Source organism: Ambystoma mexicanum, chromosome 14 (genome assembly GCF_040938575.1).
Source record: "Ambystoma mexicanum isolate Mex_15411 chromosome 14, UKY_AmexF1_1, whole genome shotgun sequence".
Lineage (NCBI taxonomy): Eukaryota > Metazoa > Chordata > Amphibia > Caudata > Ambystomatidae > Ambystoma > Ambystoma mexicanum.
This window is the reverse complement of record NC_090940.1, coordinates 177,583,201-177,610,700: the sequence shown is the minus strand read 5'-3', so window position 1 is coordinate 177,610,700 and position 27,500 is coordinate 177,583,201. Positions and strand designations below refer to the sequence as shown.

Sequence of the window (27,500 nt, the reverse complement as noted above, 5' to 3'; positions counted from 1 at the left end):
AAGATCTTGATATAACGGTGGGGGGAAAAACCGTGCGCGCACCCTTAATGTACCACAAAGACGCGCCAATCAATTTGCTGGGGAGAGATTTGTTAAGCAAATTAAATATGACCATCTCGTTTACAGAACGAGGAATAGTGTGTTCAACCCCAGGAGTATGCCCAGTACGAGCCATGTTGATGATCAGCACAGTAATGAACCAAGTTGTGGTGCGAGGAATACTCATTGATATAAGTATCTTTATTTATGGCATCAAGGTATTAGCACGAGCGGTGCCAGAGATAACGAGAAAAGAATGGAGAACACCATCAGATTTCATATTCCGCCCAATTGCACACACAGACGTCGTGCCAGGCACGATAATGTCCATAGACATCGAGGCAGTTCAAGTATCCAGCAAACGTATTGTGGTCATAGGACTGGACGCGCATGGGTGCGAGTGGAGAACTGTGTTATGCATAGACCCAAACATAATGCTACGAGATATAACAGACGAGGAATTATTCACTGATGGTGAGAATGATGGAGAAATAATAATGGAAATAAGCATACCATGTGATATTATGATCCAGTACAGAGAGGTACATAACCCACTGATGGCTAGCATAAAGCCCCCACTGACTATATTTGAGGAAGACATGGCAAAAGTAGCACCTGAAATTTGGACCACAGGGCCCCACGATGTAGGGCTACTGCATGAGGTGACACCAATAAAAATAAACCTCAACCCAGGTGCAATACTGCCGAGGGTAAAACAATATCCCATATCAAGAGAAGCGGAGGAGGGAATTAGGGAGACCATAAATGCACGCCTGAAACAAGGCATCATAGTGCCATCAAACTCCCCATGTAATACAGCGATTTTCCCGATCAAGTAAGCAAAAGGAGGGGCGTGGAGGATGATCCAGGATCTCCGCCCACTCAATGACGTCATTCAAAAAGAGTTCCCATTAGTGGCTAACCCGGCATCAATATTGTGCAGCGTGCCAAAAGAATCAACATGTTTCATTGTAATTGACTTGAAGAATGCTTTCTTCTCCATACCACTCGACCCAGGATCCCAATACCTGACAACGTTCACATTAGGGAACAACAGGTATGAACATCGCAGACTCCCACAAGGGTATTGTGAAAGCTCCAGCATTTTTAACAGGGTGTTACAGGAAGACATTGGAAACAGATGTAGAGAGCACCATCATTCAATACGTAGACGATTTACTCGTCTGTAGCCATACAGAAGAAAAGTGCAGAGAAGACTCGATAGCACTACTGAATGTGCTAGCTACCAAGGGGTACAAGGTAGACAAAGGAAAATTGCAATACTGTCTCGCCGCGGTTGTATACCTTGGCCAGCTAATATCAAAAGATGGGAAGCGAATACTCCCAGACAGAGCAGCTGCTATACGCAAAATAATAATCCCAAAAACTGTGAAAGGCATGCAAAAGTTTCTTGGCATTTGTAACTATTGCCGAGCATGGATCCTTGATTACGCGGCATACACACACCCTTTACTACAAGCGTTAAAAGAGGCACAGAAAAATAGAGCAGCAATAAAATGGGCGCAGGAAATGATAACACAGTATTTGAAATTAAAAGTCCTCACTGCTGACGCCCCAGTCCTCGCGAACCCAGATTATGAGAGGGAATTTTTCTTGTTTTCACACTGCAATGGGACACTGATGACAGCAGTACTGACACAGAAAACATCATTAGGTCACAAACCATTGGCTTATTACAGTGGGACACTAGATCCAGTAATGCAAGGCCATTTCGCGTGCGAACAGGCTCTCGCAGCTGCGGCCTTCACGATTGAAAAGAGCGCCACCATTGTCATGGGATGTTCAGTAACGCTGTATGTGGAGCATTCCCTGTTCGCCATCCTTGAGCGATCAAAATCGACAATAACGACACAAAGAGCAACAGCATATGAAGTAATAATTTCAAGCCCCAACGTACACGTTATGAGGTGCAAAACAGTAAACCCAGCAACATTTATTACAGAGCCATGCACGACAGAGGACATACAGGAACACGATTGTGCCACATATGAGGGGGAAGGTGATAACATCCCAAAAGCAAGCGAAAATGCCCTACAGGAGGGAGAAATAGATTTCATAGATGGGTTAGCATCAATAAACCCCCAAAAGAGTGGAAAAACACGTCGGAATGGCGGTAGTGCGCATGGAGGAAGATGACTATGAGACGATTGTGCAAAAGCGCCTCCCATCCCATTATTCAGCACAGGCAGCAGAATTAACTGCCCTGATCGAAGCACTGCACACAGTTAAGGGCTGTGCGGTGACAATATACTCAGACTCAGCCTATGCAACTACCACAGTGCACTCAGGGTTGTCACGGTGATGTAGACGAGGAGTCAGGAGGGCAAACGGTTCTCCAGTACAGCATGCAACATTGTTGAATGAGCTAATAGATGCATTAGCAGTACCATCAGTAGTGGCAGTGGTGAAATGCCTAGCCCATACCAACAACACCGATGCAATCTCATTGGGAAACGCGGCAGCCTATGCAGCAGAGAAGGACGCCTCGTATTTCAATGTGACACCAACACTCGAATGCATTGTAAAAGCAACCACCACAGATCCACAAGAAGAAGCATTCAATAATACCCCAATAACGCAGATAATAGAATTACAAAGAAGAGTACCACAAGAGGAGCAAGAACTGTGGAGCAAACGGGGATGTAAACAATCAGCCACAGATCTCATTTGGAGACAGGAGACAACAGGAAAGGTATTAATGACCATAGAGTTGAAATAGCATTCCAACAGCTGCATTTCCCCAGCCATGTAGCAAAGCAACACATTGCCGCAGACATCCAGGAGCACTGGTTCATCCCCAATTTGCAAGAGCACCTGTCAAAATTCATTGTAGAATGCATGACATGCCAAACATATAATTCAGGAATGAAATTAAGAACACTGTGCGGTACCCTGCCCCGACCAACAGGACCATTTGGAGAGCTCCACATAGACTATGCTGATATGGGAGAGCAGTGTAATGGAGCAAGATATTTGATTGTGGTCGTGTGCCCCTTTTCAAGATGGGTGGAAGCGGGCCCATGTCCCCACCCAGACGCAAAGTGTGCGGCCAAGTTCCTTGTGCGGGAGGTGTTTTCACGATGGGGAATATGCGATGTGATTAGATCACTTCCTCTTTAAGGAAGTGACATCACTCTTGCGGGTAAAACACAAACTATGCTCAATTTATCATCCAATGGCGAATGGGGTGGTAGAAAAGATCAACAGATTATTAAAGAGTAAGTTATCTAAGCTGTGTAACACATTAAAGAAAAACTGGGTGTATTGCTTGCCCCTAGCACTGTTCCAACTCAGGACGTAACCATGTAAAGACCACCATCTAAGCCCCCACGAAATTGTGACTGGGAGGCGAATACACACGCCAGTATCCCCGATTAGAAGAGCATCGTATGCGCACAGGGCTGCCACTGTGCTGGGGGAAGAGTTCAAGGAATACCGGACCCAGTTAACACGCGCAGTACGCATCGTAGCGTGACAAATAGCACCGCCTTTTACTGAAAATGTGGCGACTGATACTACCACACTGGCCACAGACAGTTCAAGCGGGCCACTGATGCCAGGAGCACATGTGTACGTCCGCAGCTTTGTGAGGAGGTGGAATTCACCCAGGTTTCATGGCCCTTATGAGGTCATCTATAGTACACTCACCGCGGTGAAGGTAAAAGGATTGAAGTATTGGGTTCACTTATCAGACGTGTGGAGGGCACATGATAGTACAATCCCCCAGGAGGAGCAAGATGGTGCCACTGGCACCACAAATTAGGTTGAAAAAGGATAACCAAATTGTCATTAAAGAGAATATGCAGAGATAAAAGTTATGATATGTATTTTGTTCTCCACGACTTATCTCCTCATTCCTTCTTTTCTATGTTTTCCTCCTCTCCTCTTTAATTGATCGAAATATTCTCCATACACCTCAACTCTCTCTCCCTATCTCCCACCTTCGTTCCGATTATTGTTCCACGCTTTTTTCCATCACTATTTTACTACCATCTTCTCTATAGCAAAAGTACATGTGCAATCGAGTAAAAGAACAAACATAGCTAAAAATGATGATTAAACATAAAGTTGAACAAAGAATGTAAATACATGTATATATTGTGGTGACTTAACAAATTTATATCGCCCCTCCAGGTGAAAAATGGCCCAACGACCTACAATCGCGGAGAACAAATTAATGCTAGATAGTGATAGGGTCGCCATTAGGGCTCAAAGGTTCAGTAACGTTGAATCTGTTTTGAAATGTGCTGCAATTTTGATGTCAGTAATGTTTTTCGCAGCTTGGTATTATACCCTTTTATCTTTTGTTAATGACATGCAAAGGGGAAGAAGCGGGGCTAACATGACACGAGAAGGATCGCAAATGATATGGACTGGGGTAAAGACTATATGGAAAGAGTCACATGAGATTAATGTCAACAAAACAGATGTGATGCAACCCTCAGAATACATCACTGTAGGATCAACAAGTGTGTCAGTGTTACGATTCAATGTAAATATGCGTAATGCTTATGGATATAAGGAATTTAATGGAGATTATTGGTCAAATGATTTAATTAACACTAGTATTAATGCACAGATAACCATACACCCTACCTCACACAACATTGCTGCTACTGATGATGATACACATACCATATTGAATAGTAATGATACAACCTGGGCTGGAATGTTTCCAATACATTACAAAAGGGTGAAAAACAATAACCAGGAAGGGAGGAGGAGGAGAAAAAGGGGGGCCGGACGGAAAAGATACGACATCTATCATGACCTGGGGTTAGATGAAATAGAAGATCCCCGCCACCCTGATCAATCAAATAAATGGTATTCCGACATGAGTGCCACGGCGAAGCAAGCAACAAATGAAAGCTGCTACGTCTGTTCACTCATTCCGCACGCATCAGGAACACCGTAAATGTTAGTACCACAGGAAGTGCCCTTGTCGGAGGCCCAATGTTTAATTCATCTGGTTTTATGCAGAATAAAGAGCGCACACCGTCACATTGAAAAAACTGGAGAATGAGAAAACGTGCACAAGCAGACGCCAAGGAGTTATTTGCCTCAAGGAACCATTTCTTGTCATCAAGGGGACGCGATATGCAGAAAACAAGTGGCACGAAGAAACAATTGAATGCAAAGCAGAAGCCCTTCGAGGCCTATCAAATGACACTTTCCAATGGATAAAAGAGGTATGTGACCCCATCTGGTCGCAACATGTCGCAAAGCTAACGTGGGTCACAGCGTTAGAAATACAAAAAGAAGTGCCACATGAACTGTGTTTCCATGGGGATGGAAAAGTGAACATGGGAGAGACAAAGAGATGTAACAAAACGGTAATCATACCCGACATGAAGAAAGGCACAGCTGCACTAATGGATATGTATTGGGTTTGGGGCAAACAAGGTTACCTGCACCTCCCGCATCGTGGAAAGGAACTTGTGCTCTAGCCACCCTCCACACAGCCCCGATGGTAATACCAGAAAGCCACATCCAAGGGTCAGCAGGGCAATCGGCTGGCATATCGGCAGCAGAGCAATCGGCTGGCATATCGGCAGCAGGGCAATCGGCTGAACCATCGACAGCGCCCCAACCAACAAGAACAGAAGCTCCAACATATGAACTATTGTCAGAATATGAACTAAAGAAAAGATTGACACAAAGTAAAAGATCCTCCAATTACATCTCATCCGAATCATCGAAACTCCTTGCTGAGATCCCACAGAAATACAAGCTCTTTTCATCAGCAGAGACATTCTTCGCCTCACTTCTTGTCCCGGGACTGCAAGCACGAGCGAACGCCAAATGGTTGCAGATAGTGCGCTGGGAGCTCATTCAACTGGCTAACGACACTGAAGAGGGGTTAAACGTGATAAAAATAGAGCTCCGCGTGCTGCGCATAATGACAATGCAAAACAGATATGTCCTAGATCTCCTCACGGCGATGGACGGCGGTGTTTGCCGAAAAATCTGGGGGGCGTGTTGCACATTCGTGCCAACTGAAGAGGCTGATAACGGCACACTCTTACATGTGATAACAGCAGTACACAATCTAGGAGAGAGAATGAGAGGGGAAGAAGGAGCAGAAGAAAGCAAATGGTTCGACAATTTGTTCAGCTGGATACCATCATGGGTAAATGTGGCAATGAAAATACCAATCCCCATCATCGTCTTTGTGCTCCTGTTCTTTTGTGTGTGCCAACTGGGACTACGGTGTTGTGAGAAAAGCATGCCAACCTCAGCTATGATGATGGTAACAATGGGCCGACCGACAAGGGTAGCTACCATGATAGATGCACAAATGCAAACAGGGGAGTGCAATACACCACAATACAGGATATCAAACAAATAATCAGGATGAGGAGATCCAATACAGAGACACAAAAGTGCTGTGTGTGTGTGTTTATTATGTAATCACACAGGAAGTAGTTAGTGGCTCAACAATTTACTTTACATTTCTTCCGATAAGCACGAAAGATGGTTGAAACAAACGAACGGACAAAGTTAGTTATACAGTAGTAACACAAATAGGTGTCGGCCTCTGGAGTGTAGAGGTCAAAACTACATTGGGATACATGTTTCCTTACAGATCGAGGGGGTACAAGAACCCGCTGGTACAGGAAAAACACGAGCCTGAGACTGGGGATGGTCTGAGGCGTGGTAAACAAAAAGTGCACACAACAATCTTTCAATATGACAAATACAAGGTAGTGATACAGTTGTGTCACGTAGTTCGACACAGGGTGTGACACAGGGTGTGTTTCGGCCAAAGAAAGTGGCTTAGTTAGAGCCTGTCTTTGTGCTGGCCTTCGTCAGGAAAAGGCACCGGTGGCGGTGCTGTCCGTGATGTCTACTGCTGAGGTAGCAGAGGGATGCTGTCGGGAAATCCAAAATGAATGCAGGATAACCGGTGCAATACTGGCACTGGGTGGGTCGGCTGTAGTTTCCTAGAGGCCGACGTGGTTCAGAGTCTCATGGTACCGGAGTGGGCCGATATTGTTAGTCGTTGTCCGACTAACACGGCTCTCAGCAGTCCCCGCGCATCATGGCAGCTTATCATCACGACCGCGACCTGGGTCCAATATCGGCCCATTCCAGTATCGTGAGACTCTGAACCACGTCGGCCTCTAGGAAACTTCAGCCGACCCACCCAGTGCCAGTATTGCAACGGTTATCCTGCATTCATTTTGGATTTCCCGACAGCATCCCTCTGCTACCTCAGCAGTAGACATCACGGACAGCACCGCCACCAGTGCCTTTTCCTGACGAAGGCCAGCACAAAGACAGGCTCTAACTAAGCCACTTTCTTTGGCCGAAACACACCCTTGTCACACCCTGTGTCGAACTATGTGACACAACTGTATTACTACCTTGTATTTGTCATATTCAAAGATTGTTGTGTGCACTTTTTGTTTACCACGCCTCAGACCATCCCCAGTCTCAGGCTCGTGTTTTTCCTGTACCAGCGGGTTCTTGTACCCCCTCGATCTGTAAGGAAACATGTATCCCAATGTAGTTTTGACCTCTACACTCCAGAGGCAGACACCTATTTGTGTTACTACTGTATAACTAACTTTGTCCGTTCGTTTGTTTCAACCATCTTTCGTGCTTATCGGAAGAAATGTAAAGTAAATTGTTGAGCCACTAACTACTTCCTGTGTGATTACATAATAAACACACACACAGCACTTTTGTGTCTCTGTATTGATCTCCTCATCCTGATTATTTGTTTATGATACGTATACCCACCTGGGTAAATCAGGACCCCGTCAGGTGCCCTATGATTTATACCACAATACAGGATGACAGCAATTTACAGGGAATATGGGGATATAGTTGATGAATTGCATCATACAACGATAAAAGAACCAAGGGAGTTGCAATGGTACCAAGAAGTATGGGTAGATCTAGATGGGGATGGAGGGATTTACTTAATGTGTACACCAGATGAATATGCCAGAAGAGGAAATAGCCTAAGAAGTGTATGCAGAGCATGGATGCCCATAAAAGGCACCCCCACGTGGGACGAGGCTGTGGCGGAAGCTGAGTACTACCGAAAGGAGAATGAAAAGAAAAAAAAAAGTAGAAGTATTCGTTACTTTAGATGTAACAAAAGGGGAAATGTGTGGCAGCGACGGGCCAATGGGCCCCTCTCTACCATCACTTCTCAGTACAAAACTCGGACCAAGTGCCTCTAGTGGTGGGTACGCCCCTCGCCCTTATGCGATGTTAACTTTGGATTACATCCGCGTAGATGGGACCACCAATTAGGACACAGGGCATCCATTTTTTGTACCCCCTTTTCGACTCCATCTTGGTAACCAGGCCTTACTGCGATAGTACAAAATGCCTCTCTCCCTTTTGCCCGCCGCAGTAGCTAGGAGCACATGGCCCCCACCCTCGTTCCCACTCCAACTGGAAAACTCTGCAGCTCCATTCTCACGCTGAAGCCAGAGTTGCTTGCAACAAATAATAAATGTAACACATCCCTTTTCCTCTGAGATCACTGTCCTGCATGTGAACCAACATGAGCCTCACGCCTTGAAACACTTGTGTATAAGCGTTTTACAAATGCCATATCATAGCCAAGCACATAGCTCGTCCATCTCCACAAAAGTGTCCTTGCCCTCTTACCCTCGCCAGTTGAAACTTATTGCCATTCTAACCCTGTGTCCTTGCAAGGCATTCCTTTCATGTGCCAGACTGCCAACCATGCTATGAAGCCCACCCAACAGACCCCCGAACTAACATTAGACCCCTGCTGCAGTATATCGTGCCCAATACTAACAAGTGCCACATACCTGAGATTCTTGTGAGACTAACCCTATAGTTCAATGACAATATTATAGTGCTCAAGGCCCATAAACCTGTGACCTGTATAACCCAAATGTTGTAGATGTTATAAACTCTTGAGTGATTTGTACAATGACATGATACACTACTGAGGGTCTTTGATCGACCATTATTTAGTGCATGCATTACTCAGAATGTATTGTCTTAGCTTAGCTTAGATAGTGACCACCGTGTTTCACAGCGACCTGACCTTCACCCATCCGGAGCACAGATGTCCAACATCAATCCTCCTACCAACCAAGCAACGAACCCGGAGGAAGAGATGATGCCCACACCTAAGACACCACCCCGGCTGACCAATCCAGGTCCAACGTAGCATCATATGTTAAAGATGTCAATGTACTATATAAATGTGTTGTAACCTTGATGTGGTCAGAGCGCTCTCAGAGATGTAGATAAACTTTTCCTTGAACTCTCGCAGCCTGCTCTTTTGTGCCTTATTTCCTGTCCAGGGAGTGTCTGTATTATTCATCTTTTCACGTAGAGTCAGGGAGGACACAAACAGTGGTTTAGGGGGAGGAAGTTGTAAAGGTATCAAAAACTGCTTTTAGCTCATTGTTGACTCATGGTGGTACTCCATACTTCAATGTTGATATATGCTTCCAAACAGTTGCATTAAGTGCTGTGTTCTACCCGGGGAGAGTGCTCGACCAATCAGGCTGCCGGAAGCGTGCGCAGAATCCACAAATAACACCCTTCATTCTCTCAGCCACCTGTGCCTCTCTGAAAGATGTTAGCCATATACTTTCCTATTCAGCTGTTGCCCCAGACGCCTTCCCTCAACCCAATGGAGTTTTGCACCCAAATACCCTCCTGCTGCCACTTCAGTCCCACATTTAATGGCGCTCCCTGGTATCCGTTCTGTGCTCCATCATGGTCACCAGGAGAACAGTAAAGGGAATTAATCCCTTCACTGTTTTCTGTGGTGGCTATATTTGCACACACAATTTCCCTTTAAAAACCAACTATTAGCACCCAGATGAATACCAATAAAGTCTGCTTTCAGGGGCTGGCATGCACGGTAAAGGCACTGAGCCCTCACAGCGGCCCAGGCAAATGTTAGGCTCCGGCTGGCGAGCTGATACAGGCCCTGACCCTCCCCGCCATCCCCAAAACATAGGGTTTACATCTATAATTAACCACTTTTCCCAACGGATATTGCTAATCCTGATGACAAACATTTTAAGGATGCTTTGTTAGCGAAAGACAGAGTCAAAATCAATTCCATTTGAACACCATTTGAACAAAATAAGTGTTCTATTCTGACTAGCAGGTGCATGTGCTGCACTCATTTAAACAAAAATGGGGACCTATATTACAGTCAGAAAAAATTGGGTATCAGGTAATATCGCCACCAAAAATATTGCCGTACATATGGTCATCGGGAACGGCCATCGGCAATATTTTTGGTGGGGATAATTTATTGGGTAAATGGATGGGGGGTTCCCCCGCTCCCTTTTAAAATATATGGGGGTTGCGGGGGTGTCCCCCGCAGGTTCCATGGGGTAATATCGCCACAAAAATATGGCGACATTTTTGTACGGCGATATTGTTGCGGCGATATTATCACATGGAACCAATAATTGTTGTTCAGGGATATAGAAAGGACCATTAGCTTAGAAATTCCACCAAAAGCACCTCAGCAATCAAAATACCTTGCTCATGGGACTTTGGAATTATTTCTGATCACAAAGCAAGTGTCCTACATTCAAATAGGTTTTGCCTATACAATAATTCTATACACTTTGAATTGGCCACCCAAAAGAAAATCGATGCCGAACTTCAAATCAGTGTCATTTGAAAGAGCTGCCGAGAAATCCAACATGCAATCTGCGCACAGATTGTCCTCCGGCAGGTCGCACTGGGAACCTGACTTGAAATTAATAGTCTATAGCAAACACTGAGTCTATGTTTTCTATAAATCATTGATGTGGAGTTGGACTGGACTGGATGAGCAATGGAAACCACTAAATATGTTAGTGGAGAGAAATGGACAGAAGAGTGCTAGGATTAGCATGAGGCGAGCAGGTGTGCATGCAACTCGTACCCATCTCCGTGAGGCTGGTGAATCCTGCAACAGCTGGCACTGGCCTCTGCACCTTTCCAAGGTTTGGAGTACTTGATGACCACTGCTTGTAGCCTTCCACCAGCGGCTTAAGGCTGCAGAAGGAAAAACAAGGAGGGGGATAAAAAGAGGAATTATATTCAACCATTAAGGCAAAAGGACATGTACACCAGGTGTAGGTTACTTGCTAAATCGAAAGCGTGATAAAAATATTTTACATTACCCCTATCAACGCCTGCAACAACTTGACAGATAAAACCTTACGTGGTTTATTGGTTTCTAGTGGTCATATATCCAGTATGAAAAGCATTATATAAAAAAATACTTCGCTTTTGTAAGGCAGGGGGCGTTGATCGGAACTTGCATCTGCCACCAGCTACTCCCTCCTAAGTGGGATTATTTTTTAAATGTAGGCAGATGTTTCTACCTGAAGCTAGCTGGCACTGCCTTTTTAAGAGCACACTGCATTTCGGAAGTTGGGAGATCAGTGGTATTCTCAAGAGATTAAAAGCTCCCTGTTTAGGGCCAACACCAGGTTTGAGTGGAGATTTAAATCAATGACAGAGGCTCTGGGACACAAATATGCTACCAACATACTCCCAATAAGTTTATTAGAATAATTTAGAAAATCAACCCACTGATGAAAAATTATGCACACACAGCATAACCATCAATGTAACTACTTTAGCAGTAGCTCCAACAACTTTACGCTTCCTCCCCTTCGCTACTCCTTCTCTCTGCTCTCCCACATTCTTGCTGTTCCTTAGCACCTTCTTCTGGATTTGACTTCATCTGCCTTTACTCCCTCCAGCTGAAAGCCATTGGGTCTCTTTACCTATCCCTGGGGCCTGCCAAACCGCACTCAGCTGTGTCCATGTGTTAGGTGAGTGCTTTGTCAGGTGTATTGACCCACATTTGAGTCATTAAGCTGCAACATTTGGTGCTGTGGGCTTAGAAAATCCAAGATGGCCAAAAAGCCCACACGTGCGCCAGAATCCAGGAGAACCGCGCAGTTTGTGCGCACACCAACATGGTCGCCTAAACCGTCCTCCAACCAGTGCGAGCGTGATGGGCCAGGGGTGCCATGAGTGGAATGTGTGCCAAAGGAAAAACAGCAGTGCCTGTTAGCTTAAAAAGCCCTTTGAAATCACCTTGGTTTCTCTGAATGCAAGCTTTCAAACATTGCAGGATATTCAAAAATCTCACTGAACACCAGCAGACATTTGGCAGAATGAATTTTTGTGTGCATACAAAATCTGGAAAGAAAAAGAGCCCAAAACCATGTTCATAACAAAACTGGCTGAGCTGTGTTAGTCAGCAGCTTAAGTTAAACTGAACTGAAAACCACTAAAATCGAAATGTTTAAATTTAATGAGGGACCTACTTTTGAGTGTCACATAGTTTGTAACTGTTGAAATGTCATAGTTTGGAACTTAGAATCAGCATTCTAGCTGCATGTGTAAAAATTGTCAGTTTGATTTGAATGTAGAAAACTGGGAACAAAAAGTGACATTTAGCTGAAACCTGGCTTAATGAAACTGGATTCTGCCTGACAACTACCTGCGACAGGAGTTGAAACTGGATCAACAGCTGTGTTCCCAGGCCTGGCTGCATTCTGCTGCCCCACAAAAAGGAGGTCACATGGCCCTGTTGATTGAAAGGGGAGTGGCAGCTGGGGACTGCAGGAAACTGAACAATGGACTCAGGCAAATGTTATATTGGGGGGGCCGTAAAGTGGCTTCCTCTTGGGGGAAACTGGGAGGGGCAGTGCCTCTGCTAGCAGCTGAGCTTGGGGGAAGTGGATAAACCAGTTATTCCACCCTGTGATGTGGGAAGCCACACCCCTTTTTTGACCAGGGCATAATTTTAAAAAGATAGATAACTCATAGTGCGGACTGGTCAAAATTATATAAATGATACCATTATTCTTGTGATTTTTCGGTGCACATTTTAGGAGGTGTTAGGACCCTGTGGTATGTTCCTGGGGATAGTAGCGGAAAAAGGTTGTTACTCCAAATGTATGCATGTTAAAAATCTGACACTTTATCATCTGAAACCCATCTCCCTGGTGCACATTTGTGTAAAATCTGGAAAGGTTTAGCGGTCGTTATCTGGATGAAAAGGGGAGAATTCTGTCATCAGTGGACACGACATCGTACAAAGACAGGGATCGGATGGTTTGGTGCTACAGAAAATATGTAAACTGGACCTATAATATGAGAAAAATGGTACATAGATAAATATGTATTTGGATCAGAAATAGATTTGTGTGCAATTTGACAAAGGGAGGTTCCTCTGACCATAAAACCTACAGCATCACTCTGACATTCCATTTCTTCCCCCCAATCAAGGGAGAGAGGAAAGCTTGGCCAATGACAAGTAGAGAGGGGCAGGCTCAGTTATGCCACGCACACACCCACTTCCAAAACACATAAAAAGAGACTGCTGGGACAGATAGAGACATTCAATTCCATTTTCTGCGGGACGCTCTGCCGGGAGACTCCAGACTTCACATCCATCAATCTTCAGAGACCAGAAATTTACTTCAGAACTTAAAGCAAGGGCCTAAACCCACAAACTGAGAACTCTTCTCAGCAGGCCTCAGCATCCTTAAAATCATTTGCAAACTATTCCACAGCCGGGCGAGCTGTCTGAATTATTTTGCCAAGAACTTTTGCCAGTACCCAGAAAGCAGTGTTACATCCAGAATCCACTTGATCCGGACCGGAAGCAGACCAGAGATCCAGAGAACCACAGGCCGCTGTATCCAGAGCGCTGACCCAGATCGCTGTGAAGTGCCGAGACCAGAACCGGAGTCCAGTCCAAAACCTGACCATATCCGTGGCGAGGCCCATTCCTGCCCAAAATATATTGCCAGAACTGTGCAGAACCCAATCTCTTAGTTAAAATAATCGAATCCAAGCTATTTTAACCTAATTAGAACAGCCTCCTAGAAATCGTGTCATCTGTCATTTTTAAAGCTGCACAACTATTACCTGTCAATTCTGCAGCTGCAAGATGTCACCTGTCATTTTGAGTTTTACTTTAAATCCGAAAATCTACCTTTATTAAATCATCCGTATCTCTGCAACCGTTTGTGCTAGGAACGAGATTTAACTTTCATTTTAAAGCTGTTATTCTAGGCTTTCCAACGAACCTAGAACCGACTCCCTATACTTGTTCTGTAATCGCGAGACACGCACTCGCGAAATTTACCGCGATTTGGCCCGATTTCTTCGTCTGTAGAAAATCAGCAGCTTTTTGGCTTCTCTTTGCTAAAATTCGTTGCAATCTGCTAATCATTCATAGAGTATTGTTAAAGAGAGCCTGAACTAATATAAAGTAACCATCACCTACCCTGAGCCTCTAGAGGGAATTAAAAGCAATTTTAGCACCTTTTTACTTCCTTGCAAACCACATTAAAGTAATTCGCCTGTGTTTAAAACTCATCCTGTTTTCCCTAAGCTTGCTGGGAGAACTGGAACTGTGTATTGCATTATAAAGTGTGATTTGTTGGGCTTCTTGAAGACTGTGTGCTCTCCTTCCATTTCTTGTATTGCATAGGGGGGGGAGTGAATTGTCAAAAGAAAAAGTGATCATATTACCTTTTGCTTAAATCATAACAAGTTATTTCTGTACTGCATTTTATTCCGCCTTGCGTTTCCTTGAACCATATAAAGCATTCTTTCCCACCTTATTCTTCTGTTCCTATTCATAAGGTACCTCTTGCTGACTACCGCTCATATTCATAAGTGTAATATCCATTATCAATTTATTTATAGAAGTGTGATATATATATATATATATATCGTTTAAATTTTCAAATAAACCTTTTAATTTGCAAAACAAACCTACTTCTTGGCTCAGTGGGGTCAGGGGGATTCTAAGAGGGGGGTGTTATATAAGGGTTGTCATCCAGAGTACTGAACTGGATATAAAAATACATCAATAAGGGTTTTACTCAGCATCCCAGACTAGGCATTGACTTAGCTGTAGTGTTGATTGAATATCGCTTACAAAAGTGGGGGCTCGGAGCCGGGATATTCTGGGTTAGATTTACCACTTGTGCAGATTAATATAGTGTGCCAACTGACCAGATACACATATCCGGTTAGATCACCACGCTGTTTTACACTGTGAAAGCATCCCTCAAAGGAACGCTCTAAGGAAACGGTCTGTTTTGCAAAATAAAATACAAACTTCTGTAAGTCAGGAAGGAACTCAAATTCCAGAATGACGACCTTGGTAGATATGAAAATAGCCAGAGAGCACTTCTTACATAAGCTATTTGTGAGAGGTGAGTGGACTCATCAGGACCAAACGGTCTGGTTGCAGGCAATCGCGCAACAGGTCACTGAAACAGGGTCGGATATATGGAGAGATCAGGGTCCATTACATGGGGCCCTGAGTGAACTATATATGGCCCCTAAAGCCAAAGATGAACATAATAAGATTGCCAGGATAGCGGCATATTTGTATCTATATATGGGAGCCATGCAGGACAAATGTGCTGAAGGCCAAGATCTGGCAAATAGGCAACAGATGGCGTTAGAAAAGGCCCAATCTGACCTGGTCTCTTCTGAGCAGAGGCTGCAGAGGAGCCAGGAGTCAGAAAATGATAGTAGGCAGTACATCATTAAAATAAAAGAGGACATGGATATACTGCAACAGGAAAAGACAGACCAGGATACCAGAATTCTGGCTTTGCAGAAGGAGCACCAAGACAGTTTGGACTCCTTACTGCAGAGCCAGAAAAAGCTGGAGCAACAGATCAATTTCAACAGGGCATGCACAGAGCATGTAGCCAATCTGCAAATCCAAATAGACATAGAGAAAGAGGAAAGCAATAAATTGATTTTGAAAGACCTGGATACCCAGGCAGAGTTTGATGAAGAACGCCAGAAAGCTGGTGTCTTTCAAAGGCAGAGGGACGACCTGGCGTCACAAATGCAGGCTCTTGGTCAGGAAAGGGATACCTTAGGCCAGGAAGTCTGCCATTTAAAAAGAAAAATTGAAGAAAATCACTTGGCCCTCCAGGGGCTGGGTGACCTCCAAAAAGAGCATCAGGGCTTGCTAGATCACACCAGGAGGGTGGAGGAGGCTCTGGCAAGAAAGGAGCAGGCCAGTAGGGATGGGACTGAAGAGGTAACCCTCCTGCAGCAGAGACTGGCCCAGTACTCCAGGACCAATCAGGAGGCACAGAGAGAAAATGAGGCTCTCTGTCAGCACAATGATAGGCTCCAGCAACAGGTAGCCATGCAGGAGAGAGTCTAGTAAGGCCTTAACTGAGGAACTGAAAGTGCAGGCTCTTGCATTGCAACAGGAAGCAGGGGCGGATAGAGATGAGGTTCGCTGGGAAAGAGAAACTCCTGAGCATAACCTCAGGTGCCCTAGTACCAGAGGCCTTCATCTCTCCCAGTCCCTGGACTCTGCCACCCCCATGTCCCCTCGCGCACATGAGCCCAGGGCCACGGGGATGGCAGATTACTATCCAGCTAGAAGTATGGGGCTCATAGGCCAGTACCTCCCAGGAATGGATGGGCGGGCATCCGGGTATGGGCACCCAAGCACAGTGCAATTTAGTGGGGAACCTGAGGAGAGTAGGCCCACTAAGGGCATCCTGAAAACCTCTGCCAAGTTAGGTCAGTGGGGGGGATACCCAGCAAATCCTGGCAGCAAGGAGGGATCTGAAGACTCCTCTGAGCGTCACAGGACACAGGAGACAAGGTCCCCACATTCTGCCAGCCATTCCCAGGCTCGCAGAATCCGGGAAAACCTGGAAGATCAGACGGGCACCTCTGGGAGCAGCGCTTCTGAGTCGGAGGATGAATGGACCAGGGTTGCCCGAACCAAAAAGGCCAATAAGGCAAAAAAGGGCCTTGCTTAAGGACCCATTGAAACAAATCAAGGCAATAAGGAGCGTCATCACGCCTTATCATAAGATTGCCAAGTATTCTGTTTGGGAACACTTGGAGCTCTATGAGCAAATGATGGAGACTTTCCATTTGAAGGACAACAGTAGCTGCATCCAGTACGTAAAGTGGACCTTCTCACCAGACTACTCCAGTTTCTTTGACAACCATTCAAGGTGGTCCACATACAGGGCGGCCATCTTGAAACATTTTTCTGTGCACAGAAATCCTCAAGAGGCTCGCAAGGCAGCCTACAATTTGCAATGTGAGGAGGATCAGGCCCCACAAGAGGTTGTGCAAGAATTAAAGCGTGCTTTTGCGCAGACCACCAGAAGGGTGCGCACGGATAGCAGAGAATTTATCAATACGTTTTTCCATGCCTTACCCAAATACATAATGGCCCAGCTCGTGAGAGATTTTCATGAGAAAAGATCTTTAGACTGGGTCATTGAACAGGCTACCCGGATCTATGAGGTGCAGAAGACCATCGAAAATAAAAATAATGCGCCGAAAAACCCCAAAAACCAACAGCACCCCTGCTGCTGCCAAGGTGGCAGAGGTAAAGGTTGCCCCGTTTTAGATTTGGAGATGGGGGGGGCCTAAAAACCTGCCTGCACCAAATAATTCACAGCCCAGAAGGCCCTCGGGCCAGTCACAGACAGGGAGTTGATGAGGTAGTCCCACAAATGGGGTTCCCCGCTCCCCTGACTATGTAAGTCCCCGCTACAAGGGAAACCGACCAATCCTGGGTTATGTGTGGACTCCTCCAGTCCAAGGGGGGGGGTCCAGCCAAGCACCTAACCCAGGGAACTTCCCTCCCAACTTCCCACAGGAGGGCAGAAATTATCCAAATCCTGGGCAGAACTTTTTCCCCAGGTATCCACCCAATTTCCAGCACCAAAATCATCCATCCTTCTTTCCCCAATTCCCTGAGCCCAGACAACCTAATCCGGGAGAGGGGAGGCCAAGGGTGGAGGGGTACCCAAATCTTCCCAATGCGGGGTATTACCAGAGAAGGGATAGCTACCCTTCCCGGGATCAGCCCAGGGGAGAAAATAGAGCCCCGTATCAGCCTGAGCGGGTTTCACAACTTGAGCGCCAGGTCCAAAATATGGCACGAGATCTGGGTCACATACTGAGGGCTCAACAGAACCCTCAGATGAGTATGCCACCGCAGAATGCTCCAAACTCTGGACCTGGTGCTCCAGAACAATGACGGGGGCAGCACACCGATAACCCACCGGTTCCCAGGGAGGAGGCACAAGGGGAAGGGGGGTGTAAAGCCTTGGAGGAAGCTTCCTTCCCAACTTGTAAACAGCCCCTGGAAAACCAGGAACCGGAAACAAAATCTCCTGCCCCTGAAAGCCTGCCTCCCAAGGAGCAGAGGGGGGTAGGAGAAACAAAGGACCCAAACAGACCCACTTTGTGGAAGAGGTACAGATCTTCCAATTTGAGGGAGAGGAATCCTCAGAGGATCCTGGGAAAAGGATCTTCTTCTTTAGAGATGGGGGAACTCCTCCCAAAGAAAAATGGGTTCCAAGGGATTCCAACCCAGACTGGGGAGATATGGAGACTGAGCTACCGCCGCCCATCATCTCATCCCAGAACGCACAATACTGAAATCCCCTGGTTCAAACCCATCCTGGTGACTGCCTCCAAAAAGGGGGGGGCGGCCCAGAACCGGAACCAGGGGAACCCACAATGGCTCTGATCTCCAGTTGCCAACTTTTTCTTTCAGATTCCCAAGGCTCTCCACAGAATTCTGCCAAATCTCTTCGCTAGCAATGTCCAAAACCAGAAAGTTAGCCCACCGGTTGTCCAAAAATGTGCATTATCTGTGCCCCCTTGAGGAGAAGGAGGGAAGATACTATGCACCGGTACAAGTACAGGGGCAGGGTACAATTTCGGCACTGGTGGACACTGGATCCCAAGCTACCCTTCTGTCCAAAAGGGCCTTTGATGAACTAAATGCAGGAAGGGGGAGAATTACCGTATTCCTCTCACCTCTCTTCCTGGACAACTGCAGAACTTTGACGGGAAGGAAATTCCTGTCGAGGGGACTGCAGATTTGGACATCAAAATTGGGCGACACAAGGTGAAACACAGGGTCATAGTAGTGACTCCAGAGGGCACCCCTTGTTTACTAGGGAATGACCTCCTGAGAAGGTTGTCACCCCTAATAGATTGCGTAAACAAGGTCCTCTAGACCCAGACTAGTCGACCAATAAAATTAAAACAGTGTCAACCATGTTAGTTTAAATGGCACCTGCCACATGGTTGAACAAAAATCTGTAGAATTTCACTTCCAGAACAACCAAATTCCAGACGTGACAGTAATAGCAGAAGGACAACAGACTGGTGATGGGGGGTCCTCTCTATTTCTGAAAATCAACCTTCCTTCCAGTTTAAGGTGGTATTCCACACTGGAAGGACCCTGAAATTCTTTACTAATCCACAATCAGAAACTCCCACTCCTATAGTCCAGAAAGATGTGAAATCAGCTCAGAGCCTGGCTGATATTCAGCAAATTGGAGAGCAGTTGTTCATCCCTGTTCAGTTAAATGATGGGAAGGACTCTGTTCTCGCTCGAGGGTGTGTGAACAACGGTAAGAGCTTCATCAGGGAAGCCATGTTCCGCCAACTCCCAAAAGATCCAGCCATTCCCACATTTAAACTGATAGACAAATGGGAAATGGACCTGGAAGCACCTAATTCCAAACATCTCCTGCCAAGCAGGTGTATGCTCAAAATCTCCATTGGCAACAAGAGCATAGTCCATAATTGTTGGGTCGTGCGAGACGTCACTGCCGCCTTTTACTTAGGCAGTGACATTCTCAATCGCTTTGCCATTAGTTTGGACCTAATAAACTTCAAAGCTTGGTCCCGATTAGCGGATAATCCCAAGGTGCTTTGATGGTTCAGAAAAAGCATTTAGGTCAGCTCAATTGCTACCTTATGCAGTTGAAATTCAGATTAAAGAGCGAGTCACCTTCCCAGAAAGGACCCGACAATTCTCCCTGGATGTGAAAGTTAAGAGGACAAAAATTGAAAAATCCTGATGCTTATATACATCTAAATGCTTCTCTCCAACAGCAAGGGTTGGGGGTAAACCCAACACCATTAGTCAACATAGAACATGACACCATTCCAAAAGAGGTGGATAACAGCGACTTAAAGAGTATTACTCTAGCCGCGGGCACCATTATTGGAATGGCAGTGGATGACCGCCATTTCTCCATTGATTTAGGAAATGAACTGTTAGGACCGATCCCCAAGGACTGTTTTGACAGTGACAGTGAGGACAATACAACACCAGACAGGATTTTCATCCGGCATGGGGGAACTTCCTGGTGTACACTTCTTGCCCTTATGGTAAGGAAGATGTGACTTGTGACTTCAGGAGGGATGAGGTGATTTTCCAGGTCCATGAGGGCTGCCTTTCCCACCTGAAGCCTCCAGTCCAAATCAGCACTCTGACCAGGGACTTCTCCACCCAGCTGGAGGAGGCCGCTGAGATAGCCAAACCAGAAGTCTTTCCAGGCTTCAGGCAGCTGGTGGAGGAGAGAGTCAACCTAGCTGATGCCTGTGTGACTCTGGAACAGAAGCAAAAGTTGAAACAAGTTTTCTTGGATTTCCAAGATCTCTTTGCGGTAGACTCATAGGACTGTGGTCGCACCGACATCCACACCACAACAATTCCCATGGACCCTGGAATGACTCCAGTGTTTGTGAAGCAATATCGTTTGCCTCTCGCATCCATGGAGTCCCTTACTGAAATAATTAAGAACCTTATGTGCCGGGGAATAATCCGTCCAGTACACAGCACCTTCAATAATCAGGTGCTGGGAATATTGAAGCCAAACGGCCAGTGGAGACTCTGTGCCAACCTTAGGGAGCTCAACAAACGGGTCCATACTTCCCGATGGCCTCTGCCCTACATTGACCAAGGGCTGGCCCAGATTCAAGGGTCACAAGTATTCACTGCAATAGACCTGACCAATGGATACTGGACCGTGCCTGTCAGTAGGGAGGACCAATACAAACTGGCTTTTACCTTTGGGGGCCAGCAGTACACCTGGACCCGGACTCCCTTCGGATACCTCAACTCCGGCAATGAATTCAACATTTTCTTACATAAGGCCATGCCTGACCTGGGTGCGAGGAGTAACCTGGCTTATGTAGATGATGTCCTCATCAAAAGTTCATCTGTGGAAGAACACATAGCGGAGATCTGTTATGTTCTGACGCAGTTGAGGGCACCCGGAGCAAAACGTTCCTTTCAGAAAGCACAGTGGTGTAGAACCTGTGTTAATTTCTTGGGGTATGAGGTTACTCCTCAGGGTCTCTGTCCCCAAGAAAAGAAAGTGGAAGCACTTCAGAAACTGAAGGATCCCACAACTCTGCAGGAACTAAGGAGCCTCCTTGGACTGACTAATTACAGCAGAAAGTTCATTGAAGGCTACGCAGAGCTCACTAGACCCCTGATTCATCTCTTGAAGGGGGGGGTCAAGTGGGAATGGGGTCCAGAACAATCCGAGGCAGTAAGACAACTCAAGAGAAGCCTCTCACAAGCACCTTGCCTAGCTTACCCTGTCAGAAACAAGGAGATCTTCCTGGAGACAGGGTTCTCTAATACGTGCTTGTCGGCAGTATTATACCAAAAGCATGACAAGGTCAATAAAGTAATCTCCTATGCGAGCAAAACTTTATCCTCTGTGGAGGAAAAATTCAACGATTGTGAGAAGGCACGGTGTGGGCATTGAAGAATTACCGCCCGTTTATCCAGGGGGAACACATCATAGTGGGGACTCCACACCAGCCTCTGCCATATCTCCAAAGTGACAGAATCCAGGCCGGAAATGTGAGTAATTCCCGAATTACTTCCTGGATTCTGTGCAAGGCTTTCCTGTGGAGGTCAGATATGGCCAAAACAAGAAGAGTCCCCTCGCGCAAGGTCTGGCTGACTTGCATGATTGTGCCAGAGAAAACTGTCTTGAGGATGAAAGTCTGAAAATCAAGGACAACATGGAGGCATACCTCAGTTCCCCACACAAAGTCTTTGAAGAAGACAAGTGTGAGGGAATGCCCACTGTATGTGGATGGATGCTCTTACCATGTTGACAACAACGGGGAGAAAGAACTGGTGGCCGGCGTAGGGAATGCATGGGTGAATGAGTCCCCAGAACCATCCGCTGGATACAAAATTGGTCCCCGAAGTAGTCAGGTGGCAGAATTGAGGGCTGTGCATCAGGCCATCCTCACTGCTGTCCAACATCAACTCCACGAACTGGTCATAATCACAGATTCGGATTATGTACGGAACGGGTTCGTGGAGAACCTGGTTAATTGGAAAACCAGAGGCATGTTATGTGCTAATAACAAACCCTTGAAACATGGGAAGTTAATTCAAAACATTGATGATCTGGTCACATCGAATGGGATGACCATCTACTGGAAAAAAGATCAAGGGTCATTCCAAAGTAGAGGGACCAGACAAAACTGGAAACGACTTAGCTGATCAGCTGGCCAAAACCGGGGCCATCCAAGGGGATCTAATAGAAATAGAGTCCCTGTTGGGGGAAATCCAGGTCACTGCCATCACTAGGTCCCAGACCAATGCTCACAATGATCTTCCAACTGCACAATGGAGTAAGGAGACCCCTGATGCTGATTTAATTACATCTCAGAAGGGGGATCCAATTATTGGTAAGTTTTACCAACACCTTGAGGACTTCGAGAACTTTCCCCTGACGGATACCGATTACATTGGGAAAGAGGACCTAAGAGTGTTGATGAAATGTCCAAAAAGGTTCTGAATCCAAGACGGTTTGTTGATAAGTAAATCCCAAGCTGGCCATGATCAGTGGGTGGTTCCTACCTCATTCCTAAGCCTGATGTTAAGTCACGCCCATGATGCGGCCACCGCCGGTCATAGGCGGTTCCACACAACACTGGAAATCTTAAGAGAGGTTGCATACTGGCCACACATGGGGCAAGACCTCGTCCAATACTTGAAGGGGTGTCTTGTGTGTGCACAATTTCAGCCATCATCCCTCACACACCGTGCGCCTCTCCAGGGGGATGACACTGCCATGGTCAGATTTGCAAATCGACTTCGTAGGCCCTGTAATTCGCTCGTCTAGAGGAAACAAGTACATTTTGACCGTTACATGCTTGTTTACCAAGTGGGTGGAATGTCTCCCAGCCCCAAACTGCAAGGCAGAAACAGCAGCTGCCCTGATGATTAACCACATCTTTTCCCGCTTTCGTCTACCTCAAAGGATTGAGTCAGACAGGGGTAGCCACTTCACCAGTGAAGTAATGACAAAGATGTGGGAGATACTGGGGGTGAAAAGGAAGCTACACATTGCTTACAGGCCAGCTTCTTCTGGTGCGGTGGAACGCTACAACCGGACAATTGTGAGCATATTAAAATAGTTTGTGGCAGATTCTGGGCCAATTTGGGATATCTGACTGGACGCAAGATGGTGCTTCCTCAACATTTGCTCTACAGGACCCAAGAGCAGACATTGATAAATGCCTCCACAACTCATGAGTATGTGGAGAATTTGAGGAAACACCTTCAACATGCTTTTGCCTATGCTCAGCGGAATCTAGAAAGATCAGCCGAGAGCATGAAGACCCACTATGATTTGAAAACTACCCGAAAGGAATATAAGGTGGGTGATCGGGTCTAGCTATACAATTTCCAAAGCAACCAGACCAAACAGCGAAAATTTTTGCCTACATGGAAGGGACCCTTTGAAATTATAGACAAGATCTCCCCTGTTGCATACAAGATCCGCATCCCCAAAGGCGGTTTGGCGGAAGGGGAAGACAAGTGGGTACATATAAATCAGCTAAAGTGTTGCCATCCCAGGCACACTCTGCAACAACTGGAGGAGTCCTCTGCAATACCAGAGGGGACCGCTCCAGAGTAATTCAATTCCAACCCTAAAATATCCCACATATAGTCTCTAAAATATTATGATTTGGAAAAAAAAAAATGTCTTATAATTGTATCTTGTTTTTGTTAAAATAAGAACGCAAATGTTTTGACTATAAAATGTATATGCCACCCCACTATATCAATGGTGGGGAGAAATGTCTACGAATAGGTATTGCCGCTTTCCTTTGTCGTCCTAGGAGAAAGAAACTGACCAAGGAGGACGACCGGGAGCAGAGACCCGAGGGGCCCGGGGTACCGCCCAATATTCCCATCAGGACCGGCGAGGAGAACCGATCGATCCAACCGGATGGAGGAAAAGATGCTGAACTGTGCCATTTGCGGAATTGGAAGAAGATGATGCAGACATACCAGTGGTGGGTCAAAACATTCTTCGCACCCGACTCCCCCTCGACTCAAATTCAAAGTGCAGTCAGGTGGGGGGGTTTGTCAGGTGTATTGACCCACATTTGAGTCATTAAGCTGCAACATTTGGTGCTGTGGGCTTAGAAAATCCAAGATGGCCAAAAAGCCCACACGTGCGCCAGAATCCAGGAGAACCGCGCAGTTTGTGCGCACACCAAAATGGTCGCCTAAACCTTCCACCCACCAGTGCGAGCGTGATGGGCCAGGGGTGCCATGAATGGAATGTGTGCCAAAGGAAAAACAGCAGTGCCTGTTAGCTTAAAAAGCCCTTTGAAATCACCTTGGTTTCTCTGAATGCAAGCTTTCAAACATTGCAGGATATTCAAAAATCTCACTGAACACCAGCAGACATTTGGCAGAATGAATTTTTGTGTGCATACAAAATCTGGAAAGAAAAAGAGCCCAAAACCATGTTCATAACAAAACTGGCTGAGCTGTGGAGGTCAGCAGCTTAAGTTAAACTGAACTGAAAACCACTAAAATCGAAATGTTTAAATTAAATGAGGGACCTACTTTTGAGTGTCACATAGTTTGTAACTGTTGAAATGTCATAGTTTGGAACTTAGAATCAGCATTCTAGCTGCATGTGTAAAAATTGTCAGTTTGATTTGAATGTAGAAAAACTGGGAACAAAAAGTGACATTTAGCTGAAACCTGGCTTAATGAAACTGGATTCTGCCTGACAACTACCCCCGACAGGAGTTGAAACTGGATCAACAGCTGTGTTCCCAGGCCTGGCTGCATTCTGCTGCCCCACAAAAAGGAGGTCACATGGCCCTGTTGATTGAAAGGGGAGTGGCAGCTGGGGACTGCAGGAAACTGAACAATGGACTCAGGCAAATGTTATATTGGGGGGGCTGTAAAGTGGCTTCCTCTTGGGGGAAATTGGGAGGGGAGGTGCCTCTGCTAGCAGCTGAGCTTGGGGGAAGTGGATAAACCAGTTATTTCACCCTGTGATGTGGGAAGCCACACCCCTTTTTTTGACCAGGGCATAATTTTAAAAAGATAGATAACTCATAGTGCGGACTGGTCAAAATTATATAAATAATACCATTATTCTTGTGATTTTTCGGTGCACATTTTAAGAGGTGTTAGGACCCTGTGGTATGTTCCTGGGGATAGTAGCGGAAAAAAAGGTTGTTACTCCAAATGTATGCATGTTAAAAACCTAACACTTTATCATCTGAAACCCATCTCCCTGTTGCACATTTGTGTAAAATCTGGAAAGGTTTAGAGGTCGTTATCTGGATGAAAAGGGGAGAATTCTGTCATCAGTGGACACGACATTGTACAAAGACAGGGGTCGGATGGTTTGGTGCTACAGAAAATATGTAAACTGGACCTATAATATGAGAAAAATGGTACATAGATAAATATGTATTTGGATCAGAAATAGATTTGTGTGCAATTTGACAAGGTGAGGTTCCTCTGACCATAAAACCTACAGCATCACTCTGACATTCCATTTCTTCCCCCCAATCAAGGGAGAGAGGAAAGCTTGGCCAATGACAAGTAGAGAGGGGCAGGCTCAGTTATGCCACGCACACAGCCACTTCCAAAACACATAAAAACAACCGCTGGGACAGATAGAGACATTCAATTCCATTTTCTGCGGGACGCTCTGCCGGGAGACGCCAGACTTCACATCCATCAATCTTCAGAGACCAGAAATTTACTTCAGAACTTAAAGCAAGGGCCTAAATCCACAAACTGAGAACTCTTCTCAGCAGGCCTCAGCATCCTTAAAATCATTTGCAAACTATTCCACAGCCGGGCGAGCTGTCTGAATTCTTTTGCCAATAACTTTTGCCAGTACCCAGAAAGCAGTGTTACATCCAGAATCCACTTGATCCGGACCGGAAGCAGACCAGAGATCCAGAGAACCGCAGGCCGCTGTATCCAGAGCGCTGACCCAGATCGCTGTGAAGTGCCGAGACCAGAACCGGAGTCCAGTCCAAAATCTGACCAGATCCGTGGCGAGGCCCATTCCTGCCCAAAATATATTGCCAGAACTGTGCAGAACCCAATCTCTTAGTTAAAATAATCTAATCCAAGCTATTTTAACCTAATTAGAACAGCCTCCTAGAAATTGTGTCATCTGTCATTTTTAAAGCTGCACAACTGTTACCTGTCAATTCTGCAGCTGCAAGATGTCACCTGCCATTTTCAGTTTTACTTTAAATCCAAAAATCTACCTTTATTAAATCATCCGTATCTCTGCAACCGTTTGTGCTAGGAACGAGATTTAACTTTCATTTTAAAGCTGTGATTCTAGTCTTTCCAATGAACCTAGAACCGACGTCCTACTCCCTATATATGTTCCGTAATCGCGAGACACGCACTCACGAAATTTACCGCGATCTGCGATTTGGCCCGATTTCTTCGTCTGTAGAAATCAGCAGCTTTTTGGCTTCTCTTTGCTAAAATTCGTTGCAATCTGCTAATCATTCATAGAGTATTGTTAAAGTGATCCTGAACTAATATAAAGTAGCCATCACCTACCCTGAACCTCTAGAGGGAATTAAAAGCAATTTTAGCACCTTTTCACTTCCTTGCAAACCACATTAAAGTAATTTGCCTGTGTTTAAAACTCATCCCTGTTTTCCCTAAGCTTGCTGGGAGAACTGGAACTGTGTATTGCATTATAAAGTGTGATTTGTTGGGATTCTTGAAGACTGTGTGCTCTCCTTCCATTTCTTGTATTGCATAGGGGGGGAAGTGAATTGTCAAAAGAAAAAGTGATCATATTACCTTTTGCTAAAATCATAACAAGTTATTTCTGTACTGCATTTTATTCCGCCTTGCGTTTCCTTGAACCATATAAAGCATTCTTTCCCACCTTATTCTTCTGTTCCTATTCATAAGTTACCTCTTGCTGACCACTGCTCATATTCATAAGTGTAATATCCATTATCAAGTGCTGGTCAAGTGGCACAGCGAGTAGAGCGCTCGCTTTGACATCCGTGCAGAGCCTGCTAACCCAGGTTCGAATCCCGGCAGGGCCAAACTCAGCCTTTCATCCTCCCGAGGTCGATAAATGAGCACCACACACCGTGGGTAATAATAAGCAGCGCTCAGATACCTGAGGGTTCGTAGCGCTATATAAATGCCAAATTATTATTATTATTATTATTATCACTTTATTTATAGAAGTGTGATATATATATATATATATATATATATATCGTTTACATTTTCAAATAAACCTTTTAATTTGCAAAACAAACCTACTTCTTGGCTC

At 45.6% G+C, this 27,500-nt stretch overlaps 1 protein-coding gene across 1 annotated transcript in view; it reads right to left on the bottom strand.

Moving 5' to 3' along the window:
- MAP3K9 (mitogen-activated protein kinase kinase kinase 9) overlaps window positions 1-27,500 on the bottom strand; it is a 623,616-nt gene that overhangs the window by 98,089 nt on the left and 498,027 nt on the right. The window contains exon 9 of the mRNA XM_069638859.1: window positions 10,958-11,070. Within this exon, the coding sequence (XP_069494960.1) occupies window positions 10,958-11,070 (113 nt within the window). The remainder of the gene's footprint in view (window positions 1-10,957; window positions 11,071-27,500) is intronic.